The sequence below is a fragment of the Marmota marmota genome, unplaced genomic scaffold (genome assembly GCF_001458135.2).
Source record: "Marmota marmota marmota unplaced genomic scaffold, marMar, whole genome shotgun sequence".
Taxonomy (NCBI): domain Eukaryota; kingdom Metazoa; phylum Chordata; class Mammalia; order Rodentia; family Sciuridae; genus Marmota; species Marmota marmota.
This window is the reverse complement of record NW_026000272.1, coordinates 5,784,413-5,794,750: the sequence shown is the minus strand read 5'-3', so window position 1 is coordinate 5,794,750 and position 10,338 is coordinate 5,784,413. Positions and strand designations below refer to the sequence as shown.

General features: G+C 45.4%; 1 protein-coding gene across 3 annotated transcripts; it reads left to right on the top strand.

Annotated features, from left to right (window-relative positions):
- Positions 1 to 845: 845 nt before the first annotated feature.
- Positions 846 to 9,961, top strand: Slitrk2 (SLIT and NTRK like family member 2). Of its 3 annotated transcripts, none has more exons than XM_048796981.1 (3): positions 846 to 1,277; positions 5,079 to 5,132; positions 5,631 to 9,961. In XM_048796981.1, exon 3 carries the CDS (start codon positions 5,662 to 5,664, stop codon positions 8,191 to 8,193), a length of 2,532 nt encoding a protein of 843 aa, XP_048652938.1. In that variant the 5' UTR covers positions 846 to 1,277; positions 5,079 to 5,132; positions 5,631 to 5,661; the 3' UTR covers positions 8,194 to 9,961. The 3 variants fall into 3 exon arrangements, with proteins under 3 accessions (XP_048652938.1, XP_048652937.1, XP_015353573.1); XM_048796980.1 differs by having other exon boundaries at positions 847 to 1,277; positions 5,619 to 9,961; XM_015498087.2 differs by having other exon boundaries at positions 847 to 1,277; positions 4,963 to 5,132; positions 5,619 to 9,961.
- Positions 9,962 to 10,338: the final 377 nt, after the last annotated feature.

Below are 10,338 nucleotides of genomic sequence, written 5' to 3'. Positions count from 1 at the left end.
ATTAGCTACAGAGCCGGGGAGGTTTTTTTACTTTTTTACTTTTTTCTGATTTGCACTCCACCACCAAGCTTCTGGGTATCCTGAATCATCTGAGGTTTGCCAGACTCTCAGAGGGTATGAAAAGGGCAGGGTGCTGTGATTGTTTCCATTAAAGCCAGTCTCCTCCAAGAGTAAGGGGAAAATGTTTTAGGGCCATCAAATAAAACTCCCTATTCCTGGCTGAAATTAATGAAACTACTTTAACCTGAATGCTCCAAGCGGGGAGGAGAGGCCCCAGGGAAAGCAGGTCTTGAGGGGAACCGCAATGCTCTTGGCATAAACCTCACCACCTTCTTGAAACACTTTTTTCTCTTTAACCGAGTGCCTTCCTTTAATAGAATCACAACCTGGACTACTAATAAGAGGAAGAAGAAATGAGAACTAAAGGAAGGAAGGATGGCAAGAATTCCCTAGTAGATCCAGGCAACGTTGTGAAGAATAAAAACAATCAGAGTTAAAATTGGGACTGGTACGCTGCTGATGGCTTGCTTTTGTTAAGGTATTTGCACAAATCTAGCCCAGCTTTATATTATTTGGAAATTCCTTGTTTACCATCCCCGTAGGAGGTCCTTGTATATCTGCATGCGGACTCCAGTGATTGGGCTCTTACTAGTTAAGGGAGGCAGCCGTCCGGAGGGTGTCCAGCTTGGACGGCTGGCTGTTCTTTCTGCTCTTTCACTTGTCCATAACTTCCACCCAGTGGTCTTAGTTTCCCCTTGGAAGTGGAACTGACTGAGTGCCATCCTTATTTCACTTGGCCGAGTCCAAGCTGCAGCCCATGGTAGAAGCTGCGAGAGCTGGGCAGAGTTCCAGGCGAGAGGGGCCGAGAGGCGTGAGCAGCGCTCCACAGCGCTTGTCAGAGAAATGGAGCAGCGGCTTCTTTGTGGGCTGGTACATCCCCCTCCTGGGTGCACAGCGGGGACATTTGATCTTCGGGGGTGATTGATAAGTGCGGGAGAGGGCCCTCTGTCCCGTCCTTCGCTCCCGCCTTTCCCTCTCTTCCCTCCAGATCTTCTTTCCTCCTCCCTCTCGACTCCCTCCCTCTTTCCTGCCAGAAGCGCTGCCCTGGCGAGCTGCTCCAGTGGGGATCTGCCTGCCTTGGGGACACCGCCCGCACACCCGCCTATGCCCTGGCTCCCTGGCCACACTGGTCCTAGGCAGTGCCGGCTCCTGCGCCTCCCTGAGTCGCAGATGCTGCGGGTGCCTCCAGGGGAAGATCCTGGCGGCAGGATCGCTCGGTAAGTTCTGAACACTCGGGAATACCCTGGTGACTGAGCCATGAGCTGGCTTCACTTAGCTTCTCAGGATGAACCGGAGTGGGGAGGCTGGGCTCAATCCACTGAGGGCACCTTATAGGCTACTGCTCTCTACCCTCAGTCCCTGCTCAGGCTTCCTCTACCCTGGACCACTGCGCGGGTGTGGTCGGGACCCGCGTGTGTCGTGCAGCCCCGTGGTCACCGCTGCCAGGGGTGGCCCACGGACCCGGTGGGAGCTGGGGCTCCCGAGAAGGCTCCAGCCATCCACGGTGCCCAAGCTCCATGGCTAGGGCAACGCGAGTGGCCGCCGTCGCGGCTGCCGTAACCCTGGTTGGGCATCTTGCGTCTGGCGGCTACAGCGTGGGAAAGTAGGGTGGCGCTAGTGGCCGGTGCCCATTCCAGGCACTGAGACCCCTGCTTCCCGGAAAAATCCTTCAGCAATGGGATTCGCTTGAAGGTGCCAGGAGGATGGGAGGGCGATGAAGGGGTCTGCAGGCATGCGATTCCCCTCTCAGGTATCCCAGCCCCCAACCCCGTCTTGGCCTGATAGGTGGTTGTTCGCCTGCAGGCAGGCACCCTCTAAATCCCAGGGAAGCTTGGGCGACCAGAGCCAAGCTCTCTCCTCAGATAGAGGCAAGCGAGGTTGAGACGGAGGAGTTCGTGTCTAAGCCTCCCTTGCCTTTGGTTGGAGGAGAGGGAGCGTTTTCTTTATTTTTGCTTTCGTCCTTGCCTCTCTTGGGCTCCCAGTTCACCTTGAACACTTCCATTTCCTTTCAAAGCCTGCTTTTCTTAGCAGGGTGCTGTGGCACTTCTATCTGAGCAGCAGAGCCCAATGAAACTTACTTAAAAGTGCTAATCGGGTTTGAGGCTTTTTGTTGTTGTTGTTCCCAGTAACTATGTTTCAGAAAGTGGCTGTGGATGCTCATACACAGGGTGGAGATGAAATAGTGGTGGAAGGGTCAACCGACCCGTGTAGGAAGCTGCCCACATAATGAAGACCTGTCACAACATCGCAGGATACCCGATGTCACTCCCCCCAGTTAGCTTACCACCACATTTCCTTTATTCTCTAAGTGTCAAAGATTTCAAGAAGCTCCAACCCCGTCTCTTTCCCTATTTCCTTCCCTCCCTCCCTCCCACTGAGATTTCTAGCAAAATAGTCTCTCTTTTCAAAGAGTACTGACAGCAGCATCAATGTCCTGAAGAGAATTACTATATTTAATAACTAAAACTAATATTTGATATTTAATTTAAATATAAAAATTTGAAGACCTCATCTATGTAAAATATAAAACACCACCACCAAAGCCTAGGTAGATAGTTCTCTAATTCATATTAAGCAGTGATAGACTGTTTGTAAAGCTGCTGGACTGGGACTCAGAATCCATGTTCTCTTTCTAATTTTAGTTTCTTGAACTTAACCAAGTCAGCACTTTCCCTGGTTGAGGAATGTCCTCATCTATAAAATAAATCTGATTTCTAAGGTATCATTGAGCTGTAATGTTGGCTTCTGTCTCAATGAGATATTAACCTAATTCATTTGTTGAATGAATGAATGAATAAATAAACCATCTCTCTCTAGGAATAATGTACTTTTAATATTTGGAAGTATGTAGAAAAGAATGTTCTTTGCTATGAAAGGAAGCTTAATTGTGCTCACAATGCATCACTCTGTTTGCATCTAAGGATACAACTGCCTTAGAGATTAGGAGGCCATCCACAGCTGCCTGCGTCCCTTGGGACTGCTCATCACAATGTTGCCCAGTGGCACAGAGGAGAATTTGGGGCTCACAAGGGAAAGCATCCTTCTAAAAGGTCACAAAATAATTACTGGGGTTAAGGGGGCTCCTGATGCCTGTTCCAAGCCTTTTCTTGGACGGAGGAGGAGAAGGAATGGGAAATGTCAGAGAAAAATGTACAGGAGATTGCTAGAGCCACAGGTTTCCTTGATGCCTAAGTTTATAAATAACCCTAGCTGTTCTTGGGGCAGAGGAAGATCTAGTAAAATGGCACAATCCTATGACCTGGTCTCAACAGGAAAGAATAAGAGAAAAACAGGAGGCTTTCCATTCTCAAAGGCTCATTTTGACTGCATGAGGTTCTCTCCTGTGTTTGCCCAGGAAATAAGAACTTGTATCCACTCTATCTGCAGCAGGTTGGGGGCTGAAGAGGAAGGGAATCAAGCTGAAGTGTTCTACAGGACAGGGAAAGCATTTGATCAATTCCTTTCCTCATTCTCTTTCATTCTCTCTTTTTCTTGACATGTATACCCCTTCCCACCAGAGGCAGCCCACAGTTCTTCCAGGCAACAGCAGCTATTATTTACACCTTGCAAATAGACTACACTAGGAGACTCCTGGATCCTGGGGGATGTAAGATAATCAAGGAAAAAGGAGATAATGAAGGCAAACATCCAACATTTTTTCAGCCATTAGCAATGCACTGGAAAGGTTATTTGAACCCGAATTGGTGTCAAAGCTAGGAGGGAACAGAGTCTACCCTCTTTACCAAATGCACACAGGAAGGTCCAAAAGAAGCTTGTGGCATACCTAGCAACAGAACTAGATCAGAATTCAGGTGCACCAGGTCTTAGACCATGACTCTTTTTTACCTCTCCTTTCTTTCTCAGGAGCCAGGCTTACTGTACTGCCTTCCTCTGTTCTCCTTGTTCCCCTAGCCCTGCAGCCTGGAGGACTTAACAGGCCTTCCTTGGGCTCCCACTCTCAGCTGAGGTTCATCCTGGCAGTGCCTCTCTGACACCCACTCCTCTTCTCCTAACTCCAGGAAAAAAGCACACGTTTAAACCTTATTATCTAAATATTAACCTGGGGGTTATGTTTGTTTATCTCAGTTTTCAAGCTTATAGTTGCTGGGTTTCAGAGTCCAAGCAAATATGTGCATGGCCAGTCATCACTAAGAAATTAATTCTCTCACATTGAAACAAAGCTCTGTATGTAAATAAAGCATAATCCCCTAGGGGGACTCCTGGCCCTCCTACACAGTCATCCCACTCTCTGCACTGAGGACATCTAAGCCAGAAGGCTGGCTGGTGGACATCAGTACTGTAGCAAACAGGCAAAAATCACACAGCCTTCCTAAGAGGCTTTGGACCCTTGCTTGGGTCTGGGATGAGACCTGGAATGTACAGGTCACTGCCCTTATCATGCATGTGAGAAACAGGGTGTGGAAAAGACCACTCAGGGGTCTGAGAAGTTCTGGTGATGCCAGTGCCTTAGCCAGGCAGGTTCTTGAGAAACCCCTCTGCAGAAGCTTCTCTGGCTGCCAGCAGGGTTGGAGGTGGAGTAGTTCAGAATCAACTGACGCAGCCGGGAATAGAGCTTTGCAAAGCCACTTGCAGAGAAGGGAAGCATCTGCCCCACCCTCCCCCACCGTGCGCCCTCGATCCTCTGCCTACACCCTCCCCCCGTGACGTCACCCTAGCCCTGTCCCAGGGAGCTTGGTAAGCCTCTAAAATTCAAACTGCTAGACGCACTGCTGCCGCCAACATCGGATTGGAAGCGCGCGCCCAGGCTCTGCTGTGGCCGCCGCCCTCCGCCCGCCGCCCCAGCCGGCAGCTCCCGGACCTCCCTACGCAATTGCACCCAGGGCACTGGCAGCGCAGCTTCTCTGGGGCTCAAACCTTCGTCTTCCTCTTCTGCGCCCGCAGGATTTTTAATTTATGCACACCCTTCCCCCAACAAAATTAAAGCAGCCAACAAAAAGCTGGGCATCCCCTCTGGAAGTGGCGTCTTCTTTTACCTTGCTCTCCCTCTCTTCCTGAAGATGCTAAACTCCTGGTGGACTGCAGAGGAGGGGGGTCCTGTCTTCTCCTGATGTGTGAGTACCCCTCTCTATGAGCTGTCTTTGCTCTCCCATCTCCACCCCCGCCGCCATCCCCGATTCCTGATTTTCCCACCCCCCTTTTTGCGCAGTTTAAAACAAAAAAGAAGAAGTAAAGCAATTTCTCCAGCCCCAAACGCGGGAGCCCCCCGAAATGTCTTAGAGATACCCCAGGGGAGGAAGAGGTGGGCTAGATTTAGTAGGACAAGTCATTACTAATGACTCCGTGGCTGGCTGCGACCCGCCGGGAAATCAGGTGCAAGCATGTGTATTCGGGAACAAGTGTGTGGGTGGGCTGGGGGGAGTGGGCAGGGAAAGGAGAGAAGAAACCGCTTTGAGAAAGCAGTGATTTCATTCTGCTGTGTTGCCCACCCCCTCATTCACCCTCCCTCCCACTCCGCCCTCTTGCTTTGCCATTTTAATCTTCCTTCCTTGTTTCTTTCTTCTCTGCATCCCGCTTCCTCCCCCTGCCCCCCACTTAAGGTTTGCCTGTAGGTACCTGAGCTGACACTGAAGGTGCCTAAAGATGCTGAGCGGCGTTTGGTTCCTCAGTGTGTTAACAGTGGCCGGGATCTTACAGACGGAGAGTCGCAAAACTGCCAAAGACATTTGCAAGATCCGCTGCCTGTGCGAAGAGAAGGAAAATGTACTGAATATTAACTGTGAAAACAAAGGATTTACAACTGTCAGCCTGCTCCAGCCCCCCCAGTATCGAATCTATCAGCTTTTTCTCAATGGAAACCTCCTGACGAGATTGTATCCCAACGAATTTGTCAATTACTCCAACGCGGTGACTCTTCACCTAGGTAACAACGGACTGCAGGAGATCCGAACCGGGGCATTCAGCGGCCTGAAAACCCTCAAGAGACTGCACCTCAATAACAACAAGCTGGAGGTATTGCGGGAGGACACATTCCTGGGCCTGGAGAGCCTGGAGTACCTCCAGGCCGACTACAATTACATCAGTGCCATTGAGGCTGGGGCATTCAGCAAACTTAATAAACTCAAAGTGCTCATCCTGAATGACAACCTTCTGCTGTCGCTGCCCAGCAATGTGTTTCGCTTTGTCCTGCTGACCCACTTAGACTTGAGGGGAAACAGGCTGAAAGTAATGCCTTTTGCTGGTGTCCTTGAACATATCGGAGGAATCATGGAGATTCAGCTGGAGGAAAACCCATGGAATTGCACTTGTGATTTACTTCCTCTCAAGGCTTGGCTGGACACCATAACTGTTTTCGTGGGGGAAATTGTCTGTGAAACTCCTTTCAGGTTGCATGGGAAAGATGTGACCCAACTGACCAGGCAAGACCTCTGTCCCAGAAAAAGCATTGGTGACTCTAGTCAGAGAGGCAGCCACCCTGATACACATGTGCAAAGGCCTACAATGAATCCTGCTCTCAACCCAACCAGGGCTCCTAAAGCCAGCCGGCCACCCAAAATGAGAAATCGTCCTACTCCCAGAGTAACTGTGTCAAAGGACAGGCAGAGTTTTGGGCCAATCATGGTATACCAAACCAAGTCCCCTGTGCCCCTCACTTGCCCCAGTAGCTGTGTCTGCACCTGTCAGAGCTCAGACAATGGTCTAAATGTTAACTGCCAAGAAAGGAAGTTCACTAATATCTCTGACCTACAGCCCAAACCTACCAGTCCAAAGAAACTCTACCTAACAGGAAACTATCTTCAAACTGTCTATAAGAATGACCTCTTAGAATACAGTTCTTTGGATTTGTTGCACTTAGGAAACAACAGAATTGCAGTCATTCAGGAAGGTGCCTTCACAAACCTGACCAGTTTACGCAGACTTTATCTGAATGGTAATTACCTTGAAGTGCTGTATCCTTCTATGTTTGATGGACTGCAGAGCTTGCAATATCTCTATTTAGAGTACAATGTCATTAAAGAAATTAAGCCGCTGACCTTTGATGCTTTGATTAACTTACAGCTCCTGTTCCTGAATAATAACCTGCTCCGGTCCTTACCAGATAACATATTTGGGGGCACAGCCCTCACCAGGCTGAATCTGAGAAACAACCATTTTTCACACCTGCCCGTGAAAGGGGTTCTGGATCAGCTTCCAGCTTTTATACAAATAGATCTGCAAGAGAACCCATGGGACTGCACCTGTGACATCATGGGGCTGAAGGACTGGACAGAACATGCCAATTCCCCAGTCATCATCAATGAGGTGACTTGTGAGTCTCCTGCCAAGCATGCAGGGGAGATACTGAAATTTCTGGGAAGGGAGGCTATTTGTCCAGATAGTCCAAACTTGTCAGATGGGACCATTTTGTCAATGAATCACAACACAGACACTCCTCGGTCACTTAGTGTGTCTCCTAGTTCCTATCCTGAACTACACACAGAAGTACCACTGTCTGTCTTAATTTTAGGATTGCTTGTTGTTTTCATCCTATCTGTCTGTTTTGGGGCTGGTTTGTTTGTCTTTGTCCTGAAACGCAGGAAGGGAGTGCCAAGTGTTCCCAGGAGTGCCAACAACTTAGATGTAAGTTCCTTCCAATTACAGTATGGGTCATACAACACTGAGACTCATGATAAAACAGATGGCCATGTCTACAACTATATTCCCCCACCTGTGGGGCAGATGTGCCAAAACCCCATTTACATGCAGAAAGAGGGAGACCCAGTAGCCTATTACAGAAATTTGCAAGAGTTCAACTATGGCAACCTGGAGGAGAAAAAAGAAGAGCCAGCCACACTTGCTTACACAATAAGTGCCACCGAATTGCTGGAAAAGCAGGCCACACCAAGAGAGCCTGAGATGCTCTATCAAAATATTGCTGAGCGAGTCAAGGAACTCCCCAGCGCAGGCCTAGTCCATTATAACTTTTGTACCTTACCTAAAAGGCAGTTTGCCCCTTCATATGAATCTCGACGCCAAAACCAAGACAGAATCAATAAAACCGTTTTATATGGAACTCCCAGAAAATGCTTTGTGGGACAGTCAAAGCCCGACCACCCTTTACTGCAAGCTAAGCCGCAATCAGAACCAGACTACCTCGAAGTTCTGGAAAAACAAACTGCAATCAGTCAGCTGTGAAGGGAAATCATTGACAACCCTATGGTATCAAAGGATGCTGCTCCAAACTGTCGGAAGCACTGCATTTGCTTTTGTGTTTGTTTGTGTTCTCCCTTTCCCAGTGTTAATGGGGGACTTTGATAATGTTTGGGAGATGGGGTGAAGCAATGGTATTGCTTTTGCAAGTTTTCCTTTAAATTATTTCTTTCTCACTCTTCCCCCACTTTCCCCCCTTTTCTTCTTAGGAACCATCAGTGGACATGAATGTTTCTACAATGCATTTTTCATATATTTTGTTTATGGTTTTGTTTCTATTTTCTTCTTTTTTCCAGTGTGGGAGTGGAAAGAGGAGATTATAGTTAATAACGAAGAATAGACAGACTTTTCAAATGAAAATGGATAATTAGTGTATTTTTAGAAGATCTCCAAAGATCTTTTGGAACTATAACTTCTTTTGTAAATAATGATATTTGGCGTTTCCATCTTCAGTTACCAAGTATAGCCACTGGGCATCACTTCTTTGTGTTAAAGTGCCTTCGCACTTTAAGTACATTACTTAAATGTTGCTTTTAGCTTTGATAAATTGAACATATTTTAATGTGTTGTATTTTTTAAATGAAAACACTGTAAAATAGATCTATATGTCAGCTATATTAAGTCAACGTACAGTTTGCTTGAGTTATAGAAACCAGCCTGTCATGAAATGATTCTAGTTTAGAACTTTAAAGACTTAACTGTAAAATATTTGCTTTCCTCTGGGTTTGTTTTAAGTGATTTTATTTAAGTCAACTAAGGGGATTTAACAGTGGACTAGAGGTAATAAGCCACCTCAGTTGGGATTAGTGATTCATTAATAAAATATATTTAACCCAATATCAGAGTGAATTGAACAATTAATGCCCTTCCATAAGTCATTATTTTACACTAACATGGTCAGTGTTTTAGATTATTTTCCTAATTAAGAATACATTACACAACTTGTAATATATTTTTTCTGCATTAAATTAGATATTTTTATATATTTAAATGAAAGAGTCTGTATTTCTAACTTTTTAATTGAAATTAATATTTTTTCTGCCTACTGAAACATTTTCTATAAACACACACCAGTAGAGGCCGCCACACACCTCATTTAACAAAGACATATGAGCCATTAAATACTTTGAAGGAAGACTTCAAAGGTGAGATTAAAACTTCCCAAATAAGTTCTCTGCAAATTCAAGGCAGAAGATAAAAATGTACACATTACTTTCTATTTCTTTTAGGATTAAATTTAGACTCAGAATTCTCAATTTTCACATTTTATGACAAAGCAGCATTTTCCTCCTGAGTTTAATTGAAGCATTAATGGGGTGCTACCAAATCATGTACTATTTGCATCTCCAAATCAATTAGTAGTTACCTAAACCATGATAATAAACTTCTTTTTCTCTTTTTGCCTTCTTTAGCCATATTTTACTTGAAAATTTTCTTGTCTGCTTGAGCAAGCCTTTCATTTTGTTCTTAGCATTAAAATGATTTTAACTAATCAAGTCTATATAACATTTATGAAGCCTTATTAGCCTGTAAATAATTTGAGATGCAAACATTATTGTGTGATTTAAACAAACAGCCCTTCTTTACAACAAAAAATAGTTTTGTTTTGTCTATTGTAAATCCTTATGCAACTGGGATGGTGATCTGCATATAAAGTAGTCCAGCTTTTCAATTCCTTATTAAAGCAAGTGATGGCGTCTGAAAGAAGCACACTGTTTCCTTTTCATAAATAGGTTACTGCACATAATAATCCTTTATTATCATGTGGAGATTGAAGTGGATCCTGATAACTTACTTTTAAAGCTTTAAAATGACTAATAGTATATTGTTGGTCACTATTAACAATTCCTGCACTAGGCTTTCAATTAGAAGTTAGGTTAATCGAAATTGTTTGGATTAATAACCACTGGTGCAAAATACTTTTTTAAACAATAGAAGATAATTGTATACATACATAAATGTAAAGGGAATTCAGGAAAAATGTCCTTACAATTTGAAATCTCTGAATATGAATATCTAGAGTGAGAAGCTAACATGTTCATTCTTTGATTAGAGATCAAAATTCCTGTTTAAATCCACTAGCTCAAAGTTGAAAATGGTGGGCTGAAATGGTCTACAAGAAAGTTTAAT